The 26,860-nt window shown below is 34.3% G+C and overlaps 1 protein-coding gene, 2 long non-coding RNA genes and 1 pseudogene across 3 annotated transcripts; all 4 read left to right on the plus strand.

Moving 5' to 3' along the window:
• The first annotated feature begins 346 nt into the window (after positions 1–346).
• Positions 347–1,846, plus strand: LOC127128517 (uncharacterized). Its single transcript, XR_007805935.1, has 4 exons — positions 347–452; positions 544–589; positions 1,462–1,585; positions 1,730–1,846. It is a non-coding gene; the product is annotated as an uncharacterized LOC127128517 (long non-coding RNA).
• A 2,031-nt stretch (positions 1,847–3,877) lies between these two features.
• Positions 3,878–7,882, plus strand: LOC127128520 (uncharacterized). The gene is made up of 4 exons (XR_007805938.1): positions 3,878–4,450; positions 5,223–5,279; positions 5,474–7,230; positions 7,351–7,882. It is a non-coding gene; the product is annotated as an uncharacterized LOC127128520 (long non-coding RNA).
• Positions 7,883–18,268: 10,386 nt separating this feature from the next.
• LOC127128516 (RING-H2 finger protein ATL5) lies at positions 18,269–19,809 on the plus strand. The gene is made up of 3 exons (XM_051057867.1): positions 18,269–18,911; positions 19,256–19,359; positions 19,664–19,809. The coding sequence occupies exons 1-3, from the start codon at positions 18,750–18,752 to the stop codon at positions 19,746–19,748; spliced, it is 351 nt and encodes a 116-aa protein (XP_050913824.1). The 5' UTR covers positions 18,269–18,749; the 3' UTR covers positions 19,749–19,809.
• A 1,322-nt stretch (positions 19,810–21,131) lies between these two features.
• On the plus strand, positions 21,132–24,403 carry LOC127131897 (dihydropyrimidinase-like; annotated as a pseudogene).
• The last annotated feature ends 2,457 nt before the right edge of the window (positions 24,404–26,860 follow it).

The raw sequence follows: 26,860 nt of genomic DNA on the forward strand, positions 1-26,860 counted from the left end.
CATCATGCGTTTTTATAATTCCGTCTTTTTGTTTACTCTAAAATGTTACTCTTTTTATTTTTCAAAATTATTTTAAAGTGATAACTAACTTGTTCGTCCGAGTCTTTGTAGGAAGGTATGTATGCTCTTGTCATGAATAGATCAAAATGAGTCTTGTGGTCATTTAAGGTAATGTTCTTCTATGGCCTCTTTTCATTTGGTTTTAAGAATGTATGTTAAGTGATTGTTTTGTTACAAATAGTAAATACTGCACAAACCTATAATGAATATTGGACTGTTTGTGACACTTTTTTTTTATACTATTCGGGTAAGGATTGTATTGTGTTTTGATTTCACTGTTTTTTTTGTCATATTTGATAGGGAGAGCCAGCAGTTGAGGTTACAAATGAAGGTGTTGATGCTGCAGGGCATACAATTGGTACAACTTTGGAGGTCATTTCCAACTTAGGAAGGTTCTCAACCCCAAGAATGTGATCAAACCAACATCACTAGCTAAAGATTATTTTGAATCCATAACTTACTTGATCGTCCGATACTTTGTAGGTACCACACCTTTGCTATGATCATGTCAGTCTTGAGGCCCTTAGAGGTAATGTTCTTATGTTTGCCTCTTTTAATTTGGTTTGATTTGTTTGTGCTCAACAAATTATTCAGGTTCATTCGTTGATTTGTTTATTAATATGTACAAGTTTTATAAAAACGTGAAGCCTTTTCTTGACTTGAACATTTTTTCAGATATTATTCAGATTTCTTTTTTAACTATGCAATGATTAAATGAACTTGTTCTTTGTCTAAATTCAATATTTCTTCCATATTAAATCTGACTGCCTTACTTCACTTGTTCAGTTTATTTTTTCTGAATTTATAGTAATTTGTGACCTTTTCCATGAGATATAGAAAGTGATGCAAGGAACCTTTGATTTGGAAGCATAATTCGTTCTGCACCCCAGCTATTTTGCATATAGAGTTTCATGCATTACATTAGATTAAATCACATAAATTTTATAATTAATCTGTAGAACCTACACCTCCAATCAAAGGTGTGTCCAATGTCAGACACGTGTTGGTTTCTGTTTCTGACACTGACTTACCACATTCAAATTATTTTTTTTTTAAGTTAATACTGGTGTTGATGTGTCATTCTCGTGTCCCATGCTCGTATTGTATAAAAAAGTTTGAAATCCATAATATGAAATTTCCAGTGCCTTGTTCTGGTCATTGTTATCCATATGTTGTAAATGTGTCTTTAATAGATATTGATGTACATCAACTTGAAAATTTGCATATTGTTTATAATTCATTTCAGATCCTAGTAACTTTCAACTATGACTACCAAAATCTTTTTATTGGGACTTTAGGTAAAAAGTCATCCTGCATATTATTGTTGTTAATTTATTGTTTATAATATGTTCTGATTTGTACAAATTTGTTGAAGTGGTTTTCCTTTAAATGTGGTTGCAGGGACTTATCATCGTCTCAGTTTTATTCGATACAACATCTTGCTCTCATACACCTTAACAAAATGGGGTAGCCGGACGTAAAAATATGCGTCTTGTAGAAACCGCTTGGACCCTACTTCTCTATGGTAATGTTCCATTCTGGTTCTGGGGGATATTATGCTAATATGGCATGTTACCTTATAAACCTCATGCCCTCGCCTGTCCTTAACAACAATATCCCTCACTTAATTTTGTTGTTTCCTTATTCCCCCTTCACCCAATTTCTCCAGGTGTCTTCGAGTCTACAATATTTGTTAAAGTAAATGCCGTGACGGTGACGGTACCAGTGATCACCCATGGTTCTCTTTCTCTCTCTTTCAGGTTACTCCTACCCTATCTCATATCGGAACATTGGGGACAATGTTCGGTTTAAGTGTGGGAGGAGATTTTTATCGTTTTTTATTGCTTTTCTTTATTTTTAGTATGTTTTGTGCGTTTTTAGTTGTTCGCTTTTCCTTTTAATAAAATAACATGTGTTTGACGAGTCATCTGTGTAGTGTATCCATATTTCTCCCATTTCTTTAACCTTACCAAAAAAAATTTGTGAGCAAAGAAAACAGTGCATCTTGAATATTCAGGCTATAAGACAGGTTTATGACGGGATGTAAAAGACTTGGGAAATTTTTTTCTAAAAATCGGTATTGTCTTAACACCGCAGGCTTCATGATTATAAGAGTCGATCCCGATACCCCATATGTTGTGGTCCCAATTTTTGTTCTAAATAAGTCCTTAAGTAGTTTATCCTTGCAGTCAGCTCCGGCTTAAGCATGCTCTACGTAGGGGACCGATGAAAATAAGTGAATGATCAAAAAAAAAATTTCTGCTTTGTTCTTAAGTCATATGAAAATTTGGGCTAGGTGACTCTCACACGGTCATTTAACCCAGTAAACTAAAGACATATGCGAAACATGCAGAAGAAAAAAAAAATATATATATATATATAAGAATATGCCTATTGTTAGTTGGTTCAGAGGTATCTGGTGCTGAACTTGGTAGGGTGGATTACGATCCAATCCCCCACAACTGCAAATTGGGTTAAATAAAAGGGTTACACCAATTTATGTACCAGAGCCCTATGCTTAGAATATATATATATATATATATATATATATATATATAAAAGAATATGCCTATTGTTAGTTGGTTCAGAGGTATCTGGTGCTGAACTTGGTAGGGTGGATTACGATCCAATCCCCCACAACTGCAATTTAGGTTAAATAAAGGGGTTACACCAACTTATGTACCAGAGCCCCATGCTTAAGATCATAGTCACTAACCGGTCACTTTACTATGAGTATGTACGGATAACGGGCTTAATGTGATTGCACCTGAATGAAAAGGACTTGAAGAAAACGAAAAGAAGGCCTAAGTATGGTGGGGTAATGTGGATTGATTTGTAGAAACCGCTTGGACCCTACTTCTCTACGGTAATGTTCCATTCTGGTTCTGAGGGATATTATGCTAATATGACATGTTACCTTATAAACCTCATGCCCTCGTCTGTCCTTAACAACAATATCCCTCACTTAATTTTGTTGTTTCCTTATTCCCCCTTCACCCAATTCCTCCTCGTGTCTTCGAGTCTACAATATTTGTTAAAGTAAATGCTCGTGACGGTGACGGTACCGGTGATCACCCATGGCTCTCTTTCTCTCTCTCTTTCAGGTTATTTCTACCCTATCTCATATCGAAACAATGGGGACAATGTTCGATTTAAGTGTGGGAGGAGATTTTTATCGTTTTTTATTGCTTTTCTTTATTTTTAGTATGTTTTGTGCATTTTTAGTTGTTTGCTTTTCATTTCAATAAAATAACATGTGTTTGACGAGTCATCTGTGTAGTGTATTCGTATTTCTCCCGTTTCTTTAACCTTACCAAAAAAATTGTGAGCAAAGAAAATAGTGCATCTTGAATATTCAGGCCATAAGACAGGTTTATGACAGGATGTAAAAGATTTGGAAAAACTTTTTCTAAAAATCGGTATTGTCTTAACACCGTAGGCTTCATGATTATAAGAGTCGATCCCGATACCCCATATGTTGTGACCCCAATTTTTGTTCCAAATAAGTCCTTAAGTAGTTTATCCTTGCAGTCAGCTCTGGTTTAAGCATGCTCTACGTAGGGGACCGATGAAAATAAGTGAATGATCACAAAAAAAATTCCTGCTTTGTTCTCAAGTCATATGAAAATTCAGGCTAGGTGACTCTCACACGGTCATTTAACCCAGTAAATAAAGACATATGCGAAACATGCAGAAGAAAAATAAAAAAATTATATATATATATATATAAGAATATGCCTATTGTTGGTTGGTTCAGAGGTATCTGGTGCTGAACTTGGTAGGGTGGATTACGATTCAATCCCCCACAACTGCAAATTGGGTTAAATAAAGGGGTTACACCAACTTATGTACCAGAGCCCCATGCTTAAAATCATAATCACTAACCGGTCACTTTACTATGAGTATGTACGGATAACGGGTTTAATGTGATTGCACCTGAATGAAAAGGACTTGAAGAAAACGAAAAGAAGCCTACGATCGCATTACCCCACCATAAGTCTTTTTGCCTTGAATTAACTCTAGTTGATACTGTTTTTCTTGCATAAACTATAAAGAATTTTGCTTGAGGACAAACAAAGATTTAAGTGTGGGAGAATTTGATCACACTGAATCACACCGTATTTTTCACTCGGATTTCACATGTTTATTAGGACTTTATTATCATTTTGTTTGTATTATGCTCTCTTTTATGTTGTTTTCAGATATTTAGCTCTTTCGGGATCCTTTTAGAAGAAACGAAGCAAAAAAACCAAAAATGAGGTTTTTTCGGCAAATATTATACACATGGCGTTGCACATGGCGGGCGCTATAGGAGAAGCCATGACTCATCAGCCCTCAACCAGGGGGTAATCCGTCACATCGGGGGGTTATCTCACTTTAGTGAGATTGAGTTGAGTCACTTTTTATTTTATCGCTTTTATTTATTTTACTTGTCTTGCTTTATTTTATTTAATTTCTATCTCGCTTTACTTTATTTAATTTCTTTCTACGCTTTACTTTATTTAATTTCTGCCTACGCTTTACTTTATTTAATTTCTATCCACGCTAGTTTTTTCTTAAAATATGATGAGGCTCATCATATGAATTTTTGTTGCTTTTAACTACTTCTCTTTTGTAATTTGTATTAGTATAATACTACAAATATTTGTTCACAAAATCAGTGAATTTGTTTTCGTCTACGTGATTTCTTTGTGCTATCTACCTATGTCCACTAAATTATGGATTTTGAATCCTGTTGCCTCTATTTGTTATGATAAAAAGTGCATGTATAATAAAGTTTTTTACTAAGAGATTGCACAACAATGTTTATAACATAACAATTTTTTCTTATGAATTCTACTTTGCAAGTTGTCTCGTAAACTAAATTTGTAAAAAAAAAAAACTATAATTTATATAGATAATTCATTCATAAAAAGTAAATTTGTTGGTATCATCCAAAGGTACCTAAAAATACTATGTTTGGTTCGGTAGGACTTTCTATCTGTATGTTGTTCTTTTTCCTTCTTCAAAGACTTCCCATAAAGGTCAATGTCACTCTTTTATGCTTATAACGTCATGTGTTGTTATAATTTCGTCTTTTTGTTTACTCTAAAATGTTACTCTTTTTATTTCCCAAAATTATTTTGAAGTGATAACTAACTTGTTCGTCCGAATCTTTGTAGGACGGTATGTACGCTCTTGTCATGAATAGATCAAAATGAGTCTTGAGGTCATCACAGGTAATGTTCTTCTATTGCTTTTTTTCATTTGATTTTTACAATAAATGCAAAGTGATTGTTTTGTTACAAGTAGTAAATACTGCACAAATCCATAAGAAATATTGAGCAGTTTCTCGCACTTTCTTTTTTATAATATACTGATAAGGGTTGTATTGTGTTTTGATTTCACTGTTTCTTTTGGTCATATTTGATAGGGAGAGCGAGCAGTTGAGGTTACAAATGAAGGTGTTGATGCTGCAGGGCATACAATTGGTACATCTTTGAAGGTCGTGATCAAACTTAGGAAGGTTCTCAACCCCAAGAGTGTGATCAAACCAACATCACTAGCTAAAGATTATTTTGAATCCATAACTAACTTGATCATCCGATACTTTGTAGGTACCACACCTTTGCTATGACCATGTCAGTCTTGAGGTCCTTAGAGGTAATGTTCTTCTGTTTGCCTCTTTTAATTTGGTTTGATTTGTTTGTGCTCAACAAATTATTCAGGTTCATTCGTTGATTTCATTTATTAATGTACAAGTCATATAAAGTCGTGAAGCCTTTTCTTGACTTGAACATTTTCTCAGATATTATTCAGGTCTTTTTTGAACTATGCAATGATTAAATGAACTTATTCTTTGTTTAAATTCAATATTTCTTCCATATTAAGTTTGGCTGCCTTAGTTCACTTGTTCAGTTTATTTTTCCTGAATTTATAGTAATTGGTGACCGGTTCCATGAGAATAGAAAGTGATGCAGGGAGCCTTTGATTTGGAAGTATAATTCGGTCTGCATCCCAGCTATTTTTCATATAGAGGTTCATGCATTTCTTTAGATTATATCACATAAATTTGTTAATTGATTTGTAGTACCTACACCTCCGATCAAAGGTGTGTCCAATGTCAGGCATGTGTTGGTTCCTGACACTGACACATCCACATTCAATTGATTAATTTTTTCAAATTATTATTGGTGTTGACGTGTCACTGTCGTGTCCCATGTCCGTATTGTATAGGTTAATTTATTAATTAGTGCGTAAAGAAAAGTTTGAAATCTATAATATGAAATTTCCAGTGCCTTGTTCTGGTCATTGTTATCCATATGTGGTAACTGTGTCTTTAATATATATTGATGTACATCAACTTGAAAAATTGCATATTGTTTATAATTCATTTCAGATCCCAGTAATTTGCAACTATGACTACCAAAATCTTTTTATTATTACTTCAATGTGGTTACAATATGTAGGTAGAAAGTTATCCTGCATATTTTCTGATTTGTACTAATTTGGTGAAGTGGTCTTCCTTCAAATGTGGTTGCAGGGATTTGTCATTGTCTCAGCTTTACTCGATACAACATTGCTACAGTTCATTTAAAATTATCCATCTCCTTCTGCAATCTATAAAAAAAATTGCACGGTTGACTTAATATACCCTTGTTATGGTTTTATGGATAATCTTTCTCAATATTTGAATATGCAATTGTAAACTTGTCATGATCTGCGGGAGAATATCTAAGATACTATGTTCTTTTATTTACAATATTATTTTGAATTCATCACTTGACCGTCAGAGTTTTTGCAGGTACCACACCTTTGCCGTGTCATGCTATGTTCATGAGTATGATTAAACAGAAAGGAAATGGTAGGAAGTTTGGTTTGCTGTGATCGATTCCATGAGATTTAGAAAGTGATGCAGGGACGCCTTTGATCATGCTCAACAAGCTGCTAGAGTGTTCAAGAACAGAAGCAGCCTGCGGTCTACCCTATTGGAAGCACCATCCGTTCTTCAACCCAACTACGAGTGGATGAGTGTCATTGACTCGAGGGCCTGCTGGAACATTGGAAATGGGCAAAGGGTGAAAATGTTGGGTGACAACTGGTTCCTGGGTCAGGTTGAGTTTGAACTGTGGAGTTCTTCCTCAACCCTAGTGATTCGGTTAATCGAAGATGACGCAAACAATGGAAATTGTGAGTTATTCTTCATCTATTTTAATGCTGATTAAGAAAAAAAAGATAGAGTTCTTAGATGATGAGATTCCTCATATGATCACACTATCGTCACCCCATCATACTCCTTCACCACTGCAGAAAACACGCTTACCGTTAATGAATGAAATTATTGAGCTTGGTGAGATGCGGTTAGAACTGTTTCGTCTCATTAACAACACCCAAGAAGCCATCGATGCTGAAAGAACGAGGAAAATCGCAATCTTGATGTCATTTAGATAGTAACTAACAACTTTTTATTCATTTCAAATTGATTTTAATGTTATTTTGAATCTATGCTTGTGTCATGATGAGTAGGATGAAACTCCTTCTTTAGGTAATGTATCTGTGTTTTTGCACTTACTGTGTGATCTAACAATCAAATTATTTGTCCCACTCATTTCTTACATATGATAATCAGGTTGCAGTTTAAGTCCTATACAATGCATTCATACAAAGTAACTTGAAATAGAAAGATATTTAGTATGTTGTTCTTTTTCCTTTTACACAGACTTGCCATAAAGGTTAGTGTCACTCTTTTATGCTTATAATTCCATCATGTCTTGCTAATTTCTTTACTCTAAAATGTTACTCTTAGTGTCTGTTTATGTCACAAGTCTTACTATATTGTCATAGTCTTTGCAGGCAGGTACCACAACCTTGCTATGCACGTGTCATGAATAGATTAAAATCAATCTTGAGGTCCTTATGAGGTAATGTTCTTGTGTTTGCCTCTTTTCATTTTGTTTTTACTATATATATATACACAAGGTGATTGTTTTGTTATAAATACTGCACAAATATTGTGGCGAAATGCTACTTTCCGAATACAGTGAGTGGTTGAGTTCTGCAGTTTATTTTGAGCTATTTCTGACACTTTCTTTTATTATACTGATGTCAGTGGTATTGTTTTCATTTTGAAATGTAATTCTGGAGTCCCAACACCAAACCGTATTAGATTTTTCTTGACAGAGAGTGGTTAGTCCTACCAAGGTTTCATGATTTGCTCACTTTTATGTGACATGTCATCACTGTACTAAAGCTGCTTTGGGGATAAGGATGCTTGACCAAGTGCGTGTTAACTCATTGCTATCTTTATTTGTTATAGATTGATGAACTATTTGATGGTTTTGTTTTATTTCCCAACATTATTTTGAATCCATTATTAACATGATCGTCGGAGACATTGTAGGTACCAGACCCTTGCTATGAATATTTCATAAATAGATCAAAAACAATCTTGAGGTCATCAAAGATGATGTTCTTCTGTTTGCCTCTTTTGATTTGGTTTGATTTGTTTGTGCTCATTCGTTTATAGAAAACTATAGAAAACTACTCTTCATCTAACGATCTAGATCAGCTACAGCAGGAACTATATCTACAACATGATGATGGTTGTGCATGGATAAAAAAAAAGGGTCATGAAATGGTTAATTCCAGGAAGATCTAGGGTTCTGATAATTTCTTTTCTTCTTCTTTCAGCTTATGTTACTTCTTCTCAGCAACACACCGACCAAAAAACAACACCAGCTTCAACTTCAAGTAATGAAACCAAAGGAGTTGATGCTAATCACCATGCTAAAGTATTTTATAAACACACTTGGCCAGTAAGAGTGTTCAATATTCACAAATACTTCATAAAAATTTCACATGTGTATGAGATTATTTTTTAGGGTTATGTGTATATATATACATATAAGCATGTGGATATATACTGAATTGATAATCTTTGTGGTGCATGCAGGTGATGAAATTTGGGTAGAGAATAATAGTTGGTACCATAATTGGATTTCTAGGATCATCATTTGGAACTGTGGGAGGTGTTGGTGGAGGTGGCATATTTGTTCCCATGCTTACTCTTATTATTGGATTCGATGCAAAATCAGCAACAGCAATATCAAAATGTAAGTATAGGTTGCTTCTTTTTCCTCATGATGAATGCTTATATTTTTATATATTATAAAATAAATAAAAAGTTGTGAAAAAAAAAGTAAATAATTGGCAATAAAAGATAATTTTATTTTCTAAGTAATGCAACATCTTAAATAATTACGTACTACTTTGTTGTCATGTTGTACCAGCATGAAATACAACATTGTTAAGTAACTTTTTTTCTTTAGGTAGTTTCCATTTTATTTGGTAGAATATCTTTGTTCCTTTTTATTTAACGTAACTGTTTTATAACAACATGATCAAGAATAATAATATCTTTTATCTATTTAGTAGACTTCCTCTCTAAGCTGGGCTTACAATGTTTCATGTTGAACCTCTTTAGATGATGCACAAATATATTATTTAGGTTCATTCGTTTATTTTATTTTTTGAATTAATATGTACAATTTTTCTAAAAATGTGAAGCCTTTTTTTGATTTGAACATTTCACTCGTCTTAAGGACTTTTTGTTGGCTTTCTTGTAGTGAGTTTATTTACTTTTCAATGCTTACTATTGTAATTGTATCTCTGTGTGTCTGATATGATCACACATGGTGTATATTTATATGCAAATAGGGAATATACAATAGGAAATAATATCAATTACAGTTATGACTAATTGAATATCAATCAATACTAATTGATTGATAACATATTCTTAACACTCCCCCTCAAGCCGGATCGTATATATTGTATGATCCGAGCTTGTTACAAATATAATTCACTCGAGAACCCTTGAGAGACTTGGTAAACATATCAGCCAATTGATCTTCAGATTTTACAAATTCCGTGGTTATTTCTCCCGACAGTACCTTGTCTCTTACATAGTGACAATCTATTTCTATGTGCTTGGTCCGTTCATGGAAAACCGGATTGGACGCAATGTGGAGTGCCGCTTGATTGTCGCATATGAGTTTTGTGTTCTGAAGGTCACCGAGCTTAAGTTCTGAGAGCAAATTCTTAAGCCAAGCAAGTTCTTTTGAGGCTGCTGCCATAACCCGATATTCAGCTTCAGCACTAGATAATGCAACTGTGTTTTGTTTCTTGCTTCTCCATGAGATCATATTTCCTCCAATAAGAACACAATATCCAGAAGTGGATCTCCTATCCGACGGTGATCCTGCCCAATCTGCATCTGAGTAACAAGTGATTTTAGCATCACCCTTATCTTCATATAATAAGCCTTTTCCTGGTGCATTCTTTATATATCTGAGAATCTGAATAACGGCATTCCAATGAGTATCACAAGGAGCATTAAGGAATTGACTCACAATACTCACTGCAAAAGTAATATCCGGTCTGGTGACGGTAAGATAATTGAGTCTACCCACTAGACGTCGATATCTTCCTGGGTCTTTCAACAATTCCCCCTGACCCGGAAGAAGCTTGACATTGGGATCCATAGGAGTATCAATCGGACGACAGTCAAGCATACCAGTTTCAGTTAGGATGTCTAATGCATACTTACGTTGGTTAATTGCAATGCCTGATGAGGACTGTGCAACCTCAATACCTAAAAAGTATCTGAGTGGACCCAAATCTTTTGTCTGAAAGTTTTTGAAAAGATGAGTTTTGAGTCGCTGAATACCAACTGTATCGTCTCCAGTGATAACAATGTCATCAACATAAACCACAAGAAAGATGTGTTGTCCGTTGGAAGAGTGAAGGAAGAAAACAGAATAATCTGCTTCACATCTAGTCATACCAAACTGTATCAAGGCAGAGCTGAAGCGACCAAACCAAGCACGTGGAGATTGTTTTAGCCCATAAAGAGATCGATTGAGCCGACAAACAAATCTTGAATTACCAGGAATAGTAAAACCTGGAGGTTGATCCATATACACTTCCTCCTCCAATTCTCCGTGTAAGAATGCATTTTTAATATCCAACTGATGAAGCGACCAATGATTAATAGCAGCCAATGCAAGGAAGAGACGGACTGAACTAATCTTGGCCACTGGAGAAAAGGTGTCACCATAATCAAGGCCAAATATTTGTGTGTATCCCTTGGCTATCAAACGAGCTTTAAAACGATCAATCTGACCATCTGGTCCAATTTTCACTGTATAAACCCATCGACAACCCACTGTAGTTTTGTCTGGAGGTAAAAGAACAATGTCCCAAGTGTTATTTGAATGCAATGCAGTCATTTCTTCCACCATTGCCTGACACCAATTGGGATCAGCCATAGCTTCACCTGTAGACTTAGGAATAGACACAAAATCCCAAGCAGACACAAAAGAAACATAGGAAGTAGATAGACGGTCATAATTTAAAGCACATACATATTTAGGATTTGGATTATGAGATCGAATACCTTTTCGTAATGCTATTGGAAGGTCAAGTTCAGGTGATGTAGCTGGAGGAACAATTGGAGTAGGAGATGGTGCTGGTGGATCAATATCATCTCTAACTGCCGATGGACGCGTTGTGCGTCGCTGATATACCTGCAAAGGAGGTTTAATGGGTGTGGGGAAGACAGAAGGGATATCTTGATCTTCTAAATTACAAATCTCCTGGGAGGACGAAGAGGCAGAGAAAAAAGGAGAACCTTCAAAAAATGTTACATCGGAAGAGACAACGTACCGTTGAAGTTGAGGACAAAAACAACGATATCCCTTTTGTATACGTGAGTAGCCTAGAAAAATACATTTGAGAGATTTAGCGGAAAGTTTGTCTTTACCTGGATTAAGATCATGAACAAAGCATGTGCAACCAAACACACGAAGGGGAATGGGGTAGAGATCGTGTTCCGGATTCAAGATAGAGTATGGAATCTGATCTTGAAGGACCGAGGAAGGCATTCGGTTGATAAGGTGACATGCGGTGAGGAGAGCATCACCCCAAAAAAGAGAGGGTACATTGTGGTGAAGAAGAAGAGTCCGTGCAGTTTCAACTAAATGACGATTCTTCCGTTCAGCAACACCGTTCTGTTGTGGTGTATGAGCACACGGTGATTGGTGAATAATTCCCTGTAATGTTAAAAAAGATTGAAACTGGGATGACATATATTCACGAGCATTATCTGTGCGTAAAATTTTAATGGTGGTATTAAATTAGTTTTTAATTTCAGCATAAAACTCTTGGAATATACGGAAAACATCTGAACGATTTTTCATTAGAAATAACCAAGTGCATCGTGAGTAATCGTCGATGAACCATATTGTAATTGTATCTCTGTGTGTCTGATATGATCACACATGGTGTATATTTATATGCAAATAGGGAATATACAATAGGAAATAATATCAATTATAGTTATAACTAATTGAATATCAATCAATACTAATTGATTGATAACATATTCTTAACACTTAATGTTTTGTGGATTTTGTAGGAGGATAACTTGGAAGAGTTTGGTGAATATTAAAATAATAGAGTTAATACCTATTATTTCGTTGCACTTACTGTTTGTTCCGCACGTATCTTTCATGTGTCTGTTTATGTTCTATAGAATGCATACATGCTAATGTAGATGTTTTGATATTGTTTCTATTTCAATTATTCCTTCATGAATGATCGTTTGATTATTATGAGTTTGACTTTAGATTATTTCTTCCATTGTTTGATTTTGAATAGGGTTTGTATTTTAATTGTTGGAAGTTGTTGTATTAATCAATGAATGATGTGAATCTAAATTCTAATATAACAATCTAATTTAGTTCAATCTCCTAAGCTTTGTTTATTTTATTAACAAAAAACAATTAACTACACTTGTTTGCATTTTCCAGGAGTAACTAGAAATAGAATGCAAATATCTAATGGTGAAGGATAATACTAACATTATGAATTTTGTTAATTGCTCTGAAGCATCCACACCTCTTATCAACGGCATGTCTGGTGTCCGACACCGACCCATATCTACATTCAATTTATTCATTTTTTCAAATTATTACTGGTGTCGACGTGTCATTGTCGTGTCCTGCGTCCGTATTCTATATGTTAATTGCATTCAATATAGAGATTTTAAGTGCCTTGTCCGGGTTATTATTATCCATATGTAGTAACCGTGTCTTTAATAGATATTGATGCGCATCAACTTGAAAAGTTGCAAATTGTTTTTAACTCATTTCAGATCCAGTAATCTCCAATGCCCTGTTGGAATTCTTGTTGGTTTAGTTACTAGCCATGATGGCGGTGTTGAAAACGTAACGTTTATTGTAGGAAACAGATTTTTTGCAGTTACTGAAATATGATTCCGTTTTGTATGACTTCCAAATCATATTTTCTGATTTGTACAAATTTGCTTTAGTGGTTTTTCTTCAATGAAGTTACAGCATGGCTACAGTTCATTTAAAATTAGCCATCTTCTTCTTGTGTCGTCTATAAGAAAAATTGCACGGTTGACTTAATATATCCTTGTTATGGTTTTATGGACAATCTTTCTCAATTATTATTATTTGATTGTGCAATTGTGAAGTTGTTATGATCTGCTTGTGATTAGTATGTTCTTTTATTTACCAAAATTATTTTGAATTCATAACTAACTTGATCGTCGGAGTTTTTGCAGGTACCACACCTTTGGTATGTCATGCTATGCTCATGAGTATGATGAAACAGAAAGGAAATGCAACAACTTGAAACTTCCAGTACATTGTTCTGGTCATTGTTATCCATATGTGGTAACTGTGTCTTTAATAGATATTGATGTACATCAACTTGAAAAATTGCATATTGTTTATAATTCACTTCAGATCCCAGTAATTTCCAACTATGACTACCAAAGTCTTTTTATTATTACTTCAATGTGGTTACAATATGGGGGTAAAAAGTTATCCGGCATATTTTCTGATTTGTACTAATTTGCTGAAGTGGTTTTCCTTCAAATGTGGTTGCAGGATTTGTCATTGTCTCAGCTTTACTCGATACAACATTGCTACAGTTCATTTAAAATTATCCATCTCCTTCTGCAATCTATAAGAAAAATTGCACGGTTGACTTAATATGGTTTTATGGATAATCTTTCTCAATATTTGAGTATGCAATTGTAAACTTGTCATGATCTGCGGGAGAATATCTAAGATACTATGTTCTTTTATATACAATATTATTTTGAATTCATAACTTGACCGTCATAGTTTTTGCAGGTGCCACACCTTTGCCGTGTCATGCTATGTTCATGAGTATGATGAAACAAAAAGGAAATGGTAGGAAGTTTGGTTTGCTGTGATCGGTTCCATGAGATTTAGAAAGTGATGCAGGGACGCCTTTGATCATGCTCAACAAGCTGCTAGAGTGTTCAAGAACAGAAGCAGCCTGCGGTCTACCCTATTGGAAGCACCATCCGTTCCTCAACCCAACTACGAGTGGATGAGTGTCATTGACTCGAGAGCCTGCAGGAACATTGGAAATGGGCAGAGGGTGAAAATGTTGGGTGACAACTGGTTCCTGGGTCAGGCTTAGTTTGAAGTGTGGAGTCATGCCTCAACCCTAGTGATTCGGTTGATCGAAGATGACGCAAACAATGGAAATTGTGAGTTATTCTTCATCTATTTTAATGCTGATTAAGAAACAAAAGATAGAGTTCTTAGATGATGAGATTCCTCACATGATCACACTATCGTCACCTCATCCTACTCCCTCACCACTGTAGAAAACACGCTTACGGTTAATGGATGAAATTATTTAGCTTGGTGAGATGCGATTAGAACTGTTTCGTCTCATCAAAAACACTCAAGAAGCCATGCATGCTGAAAGAAAGAGGAAAATCGCAATCTTGATGTCATTTAGATAATAACTAACAACTTTTTATTCATTTCAATTGATTCTGTTAGGTATGTTGTTTTATTTCCCCAATGTTATCCATCTGTTACTATTCTTGTGTCACGATGACTAGGATCAAACTCCTTCTTTAGGTAAAGTAACTAGAAATAGAATGAATTTAGTATGTATGGTTGAGTATGAATTCCTAACTGTATCTTGTTCTTTTTCCTTTTTCACAGACTTGTTGGTCAATGTCAGTTTTACTTGATTGTCAGAGTCTTTGCAGGCAGTTACCACAACCTTGGTATGCTCACATCATGAATATATCAAAATCAGTCTTAAAGTCATTACTGGTAATAATCTTCTTGTGTTTTCTCTTTTCATTTGGTTTTTACAATATATGCAAGGTGATTGTTTTGTTATAAATACTAAATACTGCACAAATGCTACTTTCCAAATACAATGAGCTGTTTCTGGCACTTACTTTTTTTATAGTGGTGTGGGTGGTATTGTGTTTTCATTTTGAAACGTGCTTGTGGAGTCCCAACCCCAAACTGTATTAGATTTTTCTTGAGGAGAGTGGCTAGTCCTACAAGGAGGTTTGATGATTTTCTCACTTCACTATGACCCCACACCACTATACTAAACCTGTTATCTCTATTTGTTATAGAATGATTGCTGTTAAATAATATGCTCTTTGTTTAGGAAAATCTTGTACTTAAGGTTAACCTTTTCAACCGTCTTCCATGTATTACTAATAGATAGCTGATTCATCATGCTGTGTCATAATTTAATTAATTCTCTGTATTTTATGTTTGCTATACTAATAGTTTATAGTGTGGTGGTAGATTTTGATATCATTATACCATGTATAGATTACATGTAATGTAACACCTGACTTGTTTTAGCCTTAACTACTGCAACAAGCATCTTGAGTGATCATGACATGATTGACTTGTTTCTTTTGGTCATATTAGATATGGAGAGCTAACAGTTGAGGTCACAAATGAAGGCGTTGATGTTGCAGGGCATGCAGTTGGTTCATCTTCGGAGTGTGATCAAACCTGCATCACTGGGAAAAGCCTTTGCCCAAGCAAGCTTATGGTTAATCTTTCTGAATTATTATCATTGGATTGTGCGTTGTTGGTTATATTGTTTTATTATTTCCCATTATTTTGAATCCATTATTAACTTGATCGTTGGAGACATTGTAGGTACCACACCCTTGCTATGAATATGTACAATTTTTTAATAAAAATGTGAAGTCTTTTTTTTATTTGAACATTTCTTCACTCGTCTTAATGACTTTTTGTTGGCTTTCTTGTAGTGAGCTTATTTACTTTTCAATGCTTACATTGATAATGTTTTGTGGATTTTGTAGGAGGACAACTTGGAAGAGTTTGGTGAATATTAAAATAATAGAGTTAATACCTATTATGTCGTTGCACATATCTTTCATGTGTCTGTTTATGTTCTATAGAATGCATACATGCTAATGTTGATGTTTTGATATTGTTTCTATTTCAATTATTCCTTCATGAATGATCGTTTGATTATTTATGAGTTTGGCTTTAGATTATTTCTTCCATTGTTTGATTTTGAATAGGGTTTGTATTTTAATTGTTGGAAGCTGTTGTATTAATCAATGAATGATGTGAATCTAAATTCTAATATAACAATATGATTTAGTTCAATCTCGTAAGCTTTGTTTATTTTATTAACAGAAAACAATTAACTACACTTGTTTGCATTTTCCAGGAGTAACTAGAAATGCAAATATCTAATGGTGAAGGATAATACTAACATTATGAATTTTGTTTCAGGCCCCGCCAAGGGAGCAGGTGTATGTGACATTTTTCGTATTGAGTTTCATGCACTTCATTAGATAAAATGAACTTGTTCTTTGTCTAATTTCAGTATTTTTGGTCATTGTTATCCATATGTGGTAACTGTGTCTTTAATAGATATTGATGTACATCAACTTGAAAAATTGCATATTGTTTATAATTCATTTTAGTTCCCAGTCATTTCCAACTATGACTACCAAAATCTTTTTATTATTACTTCAATGTGGTTACAATATGTAGGTAAAAAGTTATCCCGCATATTTTCTGATTTGTACTAATTTGTTGAAGTGGTTTTCCTTCAAATGTGGTTGCAGGGATTTGTCATTGTCTCAGCTTTACTCGATACAACATTGCTACAGTTCATTTAAAATTATCCATCTCCTTCTGCAATCTATAAGAAAAATTGCACGGTTGACTTAATATACCCTTGTTATGGTTTTATAGATAATCTTTCTCAATATTTGAATATGCAATTGTAAACTTTTCATGATCTGCGGGAGAATATCTAAGATACTATGTTCTTTTATTTACAATATTGTTTTGAATTCATAACTTGACCGTCGGAGTTTTTGCAGGTACCACACCTTTGCCGTGTCATGCTATGTTCATGAGTATGATGAAACAGAAAGGAAATGGTAGGAAGTTTGGTTTGCTGTGATCGGTTCCATGAGATTTTGTTACAGGCCCCGCCCAGGGAGCAAGCGTATGTGACATTTTCATTGTATTAGATTGTGTTGATCCTACTATTGCTAGCAATTTAAGGCATCCCATGATTCACCATTTTGCAGGGATAGGTTTTTTTCGGACATACCCTTAAGTTTTCTTCAATGCAATGATTAAATAAACTTGTTCTTTGTCTAATTTCAGTATTTCTTCCATATTAAATTTAGCTGCCTTACTCACTTGTTCAGGTCATTTTTGCTGATTTTATGGTAATCTGTGATCGGTTCCATGAGATATAGAAAGTGATGCAGGTCACCTTTGATTTGGAAGCATAATCCGGTCTGCATCCCAGCTCTTTCTCATTCTCGTATTGAGTTTCATTCTAGTAGATGGAAAGTGTTACCATTTTTTCAAATTGTTTAGGTCGAATGCCCGTAATTTCCAATGCAAATTGTTTTTAATTCAAGTCAGATCCCAGTAATTTCCAATGTTCTTAGGTCGAATTCTTGTTGGTTTAGTTACTAGCCATGATGGTAACGTCAGATTCTATGCATTTGAAGATGTTAGTTTTATTATGGTGTGGGTAGGAATAGAACCATCAACCTCAACTCTCGCACTCCATCCTCAAACCACCAAGCCAAGTTTATATCTCTATATATAATGAAATGGTTTAGTTTTGTCTTAGCATTTAGGAGCTTTAATCTACATTCTAATATACATAATTTATGGAGATATATTATTATATTTCTATATTGGCGGAGCTGTAGAGGTAGTAACTACACAAACTCTCGGTACTTAAATGAGTTATTGAAAATTTCATACTGGACCATATGAATTTGTTGAGGAACTTTACAGTTACTGAATATGATTCCATTTTGTATGACTTCCAAAATCATATTTTCTGATTTGTACAAATTTGCTTTAGTGGTTTTTCTTCAATGAAGTTACAGCATGGCTACAGTTCATTTAAAATTAGCCATCTTCTTCTTGTGTCGTCTATAAGAAAAATTGCACGGTTGACTTAATATATCCTTGTTATGGTTTTATGTACAATCTTTCTCAATTATTATTATTTGATTGTGCAATTGTGAAGTTGTTATGATCTGTTTGTGATTAGTATGTTCTTTTATTTACCAAAATTATTTTGAATTCATAACTAACTTGATCGTCGGAGTTTTTGCAGGTACTACACCTTTGGTGTGTCATGCTATGCTCATGAGAATGATGAAAGAGAAAGGAAATGCAACATCTTAAAAGCATGGTAGGAAGTTTACCTTTGATTTGAGCTGCTGGCCATGCTTAACAGTCCGGTCTTCAACCGAGCTGAGTGAATGAGATTCATTTTGGTGGTTGGAGATGTTGGGTTCAGGGACAATTTTAGTGACAACTGTTATTGGATTTGGCATGAGTGCCACTTTCATTGTTTTTGTTTGTACAAGAATCATTTGTGGAAGACTTAGAGGTGGTGTTGAATCTAGGATGATGTATCAGATTGAATCAAGATATGATATAGAACAGGTAATTCCACTTTCCATCTCCTTTATTTTGTTGTTTTTGGACTCTTTGTTCTGTTTTTTTCAATTAATCTTTTTTCAATACTATAATCTCAGTTTTATTTGGTTATGAGGACTTCTAGATTATGAATCTGATCCAATACTTGAAGTGTATGTTGAATAAGGAAATCTGCAATTGTTTGTTGTTTTTTAATTTCCGAGTCTGATGCAAATGCTGCATTCTATTTACATTGAATATTAAGAGATTGTGGTTTTAAGCTGCAAATAAGCTGTTTTCTGGTTTATGTAATTTTGTAACTTAGCAGGTTTTGGTGATTTAGTTTTTGATTTTTCATTGTTTCCTGATAGCCAGAACATCATGTTAATGACCCTGATCCTGAACCAGTTCTGCTTGAAGCAATCCCCACTTTGAAGTTCAATCAAGAGGCTTTCAGTTCCATTGAAGATACACAGTTAAGTCCTTTTTATTAATTCTAACTCATACAGAACAAGTTCCTCATATTTTCGTTAACATCAGATACGGGGTAAGACTTGGTTGTTGTTGTATCAGATACATGATAGATTAAGGGCCTAGTTGAATCGATTTATAGGAGCTTATCTATTGATATAAACACTCTTCAAAATTATTTTATATGATAAGCGACGATGTTATAAGTGCTTAAATAAGTTGTTTATCTAGACAGGTCCGTGATAGATTAATAAGTTAATGAAAAAAGGAACCAGTGAATAGATAAATAACCGAGTTTGCTTCTACAGGTGTGTAATATGTTTGGCGGACTACAAAGAAAGAGAAATATCGCGAATCATGCCGAAATGCGGCCACACTTTTCATCTTTGTTGAGATGCGGTTAGAACTGTTTCGTCTCATTAACAACACCCAAGAAGCCATCGATGCTGAAAGAACGAGGAAAATCGCAATATTGATGTCATTTAGATAGTAACTAACAACTTTTTATTCATTTCAAATTGATTTTAATGTTATTTTGAATCTATGCTTGTGTCATGATGAGTAGGATGAAACTCCTTCTTTAGGTAATGTATCTGTGTTTTTGCACTTACTGTGTGATCTAACAATCAAATTATTTGTCCCACTCATTTCTTACATACGATAATCAGGTTGCAGTTTAGGTCCTATACAATGCATTCATACAAAGTAACTTGAAATAGAAAGATATTTAGTATGTTGTTCTTTTTCCTTTTTCACAGACTTCCCATAAAGGTTAGTGTCACTCTTTTATGCTTATAATTCCATCATGTCTTGCTAATTTCTTTACTCTAAAATGTTACTCTTAGTGTCTGTTCATGTCACAAGTCTTACTATATTGTCAGAGTCTTTGCAGGCAGGTACCCCAACCTTGCTATGCACGTGTCATGAATAGATTAAAATCAGTCTTGAGGTCCTTATGAGGTAATGTTCTTGTGTTTGCCTCTTTTCATTTTGTTTTTACTATATATATACACAAGGTGATTGTTTTGTTATAAATACTGCACAAATATTGTGGCGAAATGCTACTTTCCGAATACAGTGAGTGGTTGAGTTCTGCAGTTTGTTTTGAGCTATTTCTGACACTTTCTTTTATTATACTGGTGTCAGTGGTATTGTTTTCATTTTGAAATGTAATTCTGGAGTCCCAACACCAAACCGTATTAGATTTTTCTTGACAGAGAGTGGTTAGTCCTACCAAGGTTTCATGATTTGCTCACTTTACTGTGACATGTCATCACTGTACTAAAGCTGCTTTGGGGATAAGGATGCTTGACCAAGTGCGTGTTAACTCATTGCTATCTTTATTTGTTATAGATTGATGAACTATTTGATGGTTTTGTTTTATTTCCCAACATTATTTTGAATCCATTATTAACATGATCGTCGGAGACATTGTAGGTACCACACCCTTGCTATGAATATTTCACAAATAGATCAAAAACAATCTTGAGGTCATCAGAGATGATGTTCTTCTGTTTGCCTCTTTTGATTTGGTTTGATTTGATTTGGTTTGGCTTTAGATTATTTCTTCCATTGTTTGATTTTGAATAGGGTTTGTATTTTAATTGTTGGAAGCTGTTGTATTAATCAATGAATGATGTGAATCTAAATTCTGATATAACAATATGATTTAGTTCAATCTCCTAAGCTTTGTTTATTTTATTAACAGAAAACAATTAACTACACTTGTTTGCATTTTCCAGGAGTAACTAGAAATAGAATGCAAATATCTAATGGTGTCCGACACCGACCCATATCTACACCTCTTATCAGCGAGTTTTGAATTTTGATTTTGAAATTCAGTTTTGTGAAGCTGGAATCGGATACGGAGACTCTTCCTGTGGACCTTCAATTCCATCATCATCCAAGTTGTTGATCAAAGGCGGTACTGTGGTTAATGCTCACCATCAACAAATCGCCGATGTTTATATTGAAGACGGTGTCATCGTTGCTGTTAATCCAACTATCACTGTATTATTTCTCAAATGAATCATTCTTAACTTGCAATTATTTACTCCAAGACACTTATCATGTTAAAATGAACACAATTCTTAAGAAATGAAAATAGAAAGTGTTTTCGCAGATTTTGTATTCAACTTTATGCTTTCTGTCCTAGGATTTTTTACTTTTGTAATTTCGGTATTGCCAGGTTGGAGATGAGGGGCGTGTCATAGATGCTACTGGCAAGTTTGTTATGCCAGGTTAGACCTTTGATTTTTAATCTTACAACACTTCCAATGATGATTCTTTCTGGGTTTATAACTATGTAGTACTTACACCTATGCGGTTGCGACAATTTTTTAAAACCTGGCTTATATTTGACACTTTAGGTTGAAGGTGTGTCTCGGTGACTAACATTTATATGACACTGACACTGACACGTGTGGATACATACGATCAATGATCACTTCCATTTCAACGTATTATTGTTGATGCCTACCTGTCAGGGGTGATATCATGTTTGGTGTTTGTGTTTGAATTGGTATTTCGTAGGCTCTTATTAGTTCTTTGAGGTTTTACCATCGGAGTGCTCCACTTCATATCTAGGGTGAAAATGTATTCTTATAAAAGCAATCCATTCTTAGCAATAATTAAGAATAGTGAAGAGTGTGTGTGAAATTCAAAGGAGTGCTATGTCCCTCTTATGCAGACCAATGTGGGACCAATTGAAGTTCTTTAAGAACTACATCATTGGTGTGAAAAGTGAGTGATTTACTTAATTAAAAGTGTTGTGGCATAGTTGAGTCCACTTAGTCAACCTAAGATGGGTTCTATTGTTCTTGATGCTCTAACACCTATACAATAGTTAAATGCTTCTTAAACGAATCACTGTAGCGATGTCACTTGTATGCATGAATTTAGTTTCTTACATTCCATCTTGATGTCAATTTGACATCATCATCATCAGATTTTGACATACCATATGATTGCATCTTTTTGTTTACTAACAGGAGGCATTGATCCTCATACTCATCTAGAGTTTGAGTTTATGAACACTGTAACGAAGGATGAGTTCTTCAGTGGCCAGGCCGCAGCATTGGCTGGTGGGACGACAATGCCCATTGACTTTGCCATACCAATTGATGGGAGTTTAACGGCCGGTTTCAAAGCCTATGAAAAGAAGGCGAAGAAGTCTTGCATGGATTATGGTTTCCATATGGCTATTACCAAATGGGATGAAACAGTTGCAAGAGAAATGGAGCTCATGGTCAAGGAGAAAGGTTATAATTTTACTTCCTTTTTGCATTTTAGATAATTTGGTTTATTATGAGGCAATAACCCTGTGGAAGGGCTCTGAGGAATTTATTTCACGTAGTAAGTACATCTTTGTTTTCTGATTGTAGGTATCAATTCTTTTAAGTTTTTCATGGCTTACAAAGGAGCTCTTATGATCGGTGATGAGCTTCTTCTACAAGGACTTAAAAAGTGCAAGTCTCTCGGTGCCTTAGCCATGGTCCATGCAGAAAACGGAGATGCGGTGGATGAAGGGCAAAAGAAGATGATAGAGCTTGGAATAACTGGACCCGAGGGACATGCTCTTTCAAGGCCTCCAGTGGTTAGTCTCATTTTTGCTCTTTTTAATAAATAGTTTACTGAATAATAGAATTGAAGAGAATAATGGAATACAGATACTGATCATGTCTGGTTTCATTTCATCGTCTAGTACTCTAGACTATTTTATTACGTCATAATGATATTTTCTCCTCATTTTTCAGCCACCCCTTTACATCTCTGACAATCACACTTAGTCGACTTACTTCACAGTGCACTGGATTTAGGTGCTTATGCTTGAGCCAAATTATCTGCTTTTAGCTACCCTTGTCAAAATTTGCATGCTGCTAAGTTGTAATCACTCTAGTTCTACATTCATTCTGATCAATTTTTTTATCTCTGTTGATGAATCTCATTTAGCTGGTACATGATCAGAATCATTAGATTGATTACTTGTTTTGTTGTATTCTGAGATTACTGTGAAGTTTAAAATCTAAATACCTGTTAGTATGGCTCATAATACATTTCTTTATTTGACTTGGAACCTTAACATGTGTAGTTAGAAGGAGAGGCAACTGCTCGTGCTATTCGCTTAGCAGATTTGTAAACACTCCTTTGTATGTGGTTCATGTCATGAGCATTGATGCAATGGAAGAAATTGCGAAAGCCAGGACATCAGGTTCTTAACTTCAATCCTAGTAATGTATTCCAGATTATGTAGAGAAAGCATGCAATTACAACATTTTTAAGTTAGACATTTTTAAGTTTTACTGAACTTAATTTTAGTAATCTTCCCTACTTGTTTACTGTTTCCATCTTGACCTTAAGTGCTTTTGTTCCCAAATGACTTAGGGTCTGTTTGGATAAAAAGCTTATTTGCAGCTTATAGCACAAGTGCTTATCAAAATAAGCGCTTATGAATAAGCTCGCATAAGCTATTTTTATAACAAAAGATAAAATAAATTTAAATTGTTTTTATATATGTTATAAGTTGTTTTCATTAGCTATCTTGAAGAACTCCGTAAAAATTAGTTCAAAATTTTTTATGAAAAATGTCATAAGTTGTTTTGATTAAGTCTCTCAAACGATAACAGAAAACAATGAAGGATAATACTAACATTATGAATTTTGTTAATTGCTCTGAAGCATCCACACCTCTTATCAATGGACACCGACCCATATCTACATTCAATTTATTCATTTTTTTCAAATTATTACTGGTGTCGACGTGTCAGTGTCGTGTCCTACGTTCGTATTCTATATGTTAATTGTATTATATAGAGATTTTAAGTGCCTTGTCCGGGTTATTATTATCCATATGTAGTAACCGTGTCTTTAATAGATATTGATGCGCATCAACTTGAAAAGTTGCAAATTGTTTTTAACTCATTTCAGATCCAGTAATCTCCGATGCCCTTGGTGGAATTCTTGTTGGTTTAGTTAGTAGCCATGATGGCGGTGTTGAAAACGTAACGTTTATTGTAGGAAACAGATTTTTTGCAGTTACTGAAATATGATTCCGTTTTGTATGACTTCCAAAATCATATTTTCTAATATACATAATTTATTGAGATATATTATTATATTTCTATATTGGCGGAGCTGTAGAGGTAGTAACTGCACAAACTCTCGGTACTTAAATGAGTTATTGATAATTTCATACTGGACCATATGAATTTGTTGAGGAACGTTACAGTTACTGAATATGATTCAATTTTGTATGACTTCCAAAATCATATTTTCTGATTTGTACAAATTTGCTTTAGTGGTTTTTCTTCAATGAAGTTACAGCATGGCTACAGTTCATTTAAAATTATCCATCTTTTTGTGTCGTCTATAAGAAAAATTGCACAGTTGACTTAATATATCCTTGTTATGGTTTTATGGACATTCTTTCTCAATTATTATTATTTGATTATGCAATTGTGAAGTTGTTATGATCTCCTTGTGATTAATATGTTCTTTTATTTACCAAAATTATTTTGAATTCATAACTAACTTGATCGTCGTAGTTTTTGCAGGTACCACACCTTTGGTGTGTCATGCTATGCTCATGAGTATGATGAAACAGAATGGAAATGCAACATCTTAAAAGCATGGTAGGAAGTTTACCTTTGATTTGACCTGCTGGCCATGCTTACCAGTCTGGTCTTCAACCGAGCTGAGTGAATGTTCTTGTCATGAATATATCAAAATGAGTCTTGTGGTCATTACAGGTAATGTTCTTCTATGGTCTCTTTTCATTTGGTTTTTAGAATGTATGCTAAGTGATTGTTTTGTTACAAATAGTAAATACTACACAAATCTATAAGAAATATTGGACTGTTTCTGGAACTTTCTTTTTTATATTATTCGGGTAAGGGTTGTATTGTGTTTTGATTTCACTGTTTCTTTAGGTCATATTTGATAGGGGGAGCCAGCAGTTGAGGTTACAAATAAAGGTGTTGATGCTGCAGGGCATACAATTGGTACATCTTTGGAGGACATTTCCAACTTAGGAAGCTTCTCAACCCGAAGAGTGTGATCAAACCAACATCACTAGCTAAAGATTATTTTGAGAATAACATCTATCGAATAAATTTCAGACGAAAGACCTTGGTAAACTCCTATATTTTTTGGGTATAGAGGCAGTCCAATCTGAAGATGATATGGTAATTTTTTCGGGGAAATATGCTATGGATACTTTTGAAGAAACAAGTTTGTAGATAATGCATTCATAGAAAGTAAGTCACTTTAACTTGGTGGTATCATCCAAAGGTAACTAGAAATACTATGTTTGGTTTGGTTGGACTTTCCAACTGTATGTTGTTCTTTTTCTTTTTTCAAAGACTTCTCATAAAGGTCAATGTCACACTTTTATGTTTATAACATCATGTTTTGTTATAATTTCGTCTTTCTGTTTACTCTAAAATTTTACTCTTTTTATTTTCCAAGATTATTTTGAAGTGATGACTAACTTGTTCGTCGGAGTGTTTGTTGGAAAGTATGTACGCTCTTGTAATGAATAGATCAAAATGAGTCTTGAGGTCATTACAGGTAAAGTTCTTCTATTGCTTCTTTTCATTTGGTTTTTACAATAAATACAAAGTGATTGTTTTGTTACCAGTAGTAAATACTGCACAAATCCATAACAAATATTGAGGAGTTTCTCGCATTTTCTTTTTTATATTATACTGATAAGGGTTATATTTTGTTTTGATTTCACTGTTTCTTTTGGTCATATTTGATAGGGAGAGCCATTTGTTAAGGTTACAAATGACGGTGTTGATGCTGCAGGGTATATAATTGGTACATCTTTGGAGGTCGTGTTCAAACTTAGGAAGGTTCTCAACCCCAAGAGTGTGATCAAACCAACATCACTAGCTAAAGATTATTTTGAGAATTACATCTATCGAATAAATTTCAGATGAAAGGCCTTGATAAACTCCTATATTTTTTGGGTATTGAGGTAGTGCAATCTAAAGATTATATGGTAATTTCTCCGGGAAAATATGCTATGGATACTTTTGAAGAAACAAGTTTGTAGATAATGCATTCATAGAAAGTAAGTCACTTTAACTTCTTGGTATCGTCCAAAGGTAACTAGAAATACTATGTTTGGTTTGGTAGGACTTTCTAACTGTATGTTGTTCTTATCTCTTTTTCAAAAACATCCCATAACGGTCAATGTCACTCTTTTATCCTTATAACATCATATGTTGTTATAATTTCGTCTTTTTGTTTACTCTAAAATGTTACTATTTTTATTTCCCAATATTATTTTGAAGTGATAAGTAACTTGTTCGTCGTAGTGTTTGTAGGAAGGTATGTACGCTCTTGTCATGAATAAATCAAAATGAGTCTTTAGGTCATTATAGGTAATGTTCTTCTATTGCTTCTTTTGATTTGGTTTTTAAAATAAATTCAAAGTGATTGTTTTGTTACCAGTAGTAAATACTGCACAAATCCATAACAAATATTGAGCAGTTTCTTGC

This window comes from Lathyrus oleraceus, chromosome 3 (assembly GCF_024323335.1).
Source record: "Lathyrus oleraceus cultivar Zhongwan6 chromosome 3, CAAS_Psat_ZW6_1.0, whole genome shotgun sequence".
In the NCBI taxonomy this organism is placed as follows: Eukaryota; Viridiplantae; Streptophyta; class Magnoliopsida; order Fabales; family Fabaceae; genus Lathyrus; species Lathyrus oleraceus.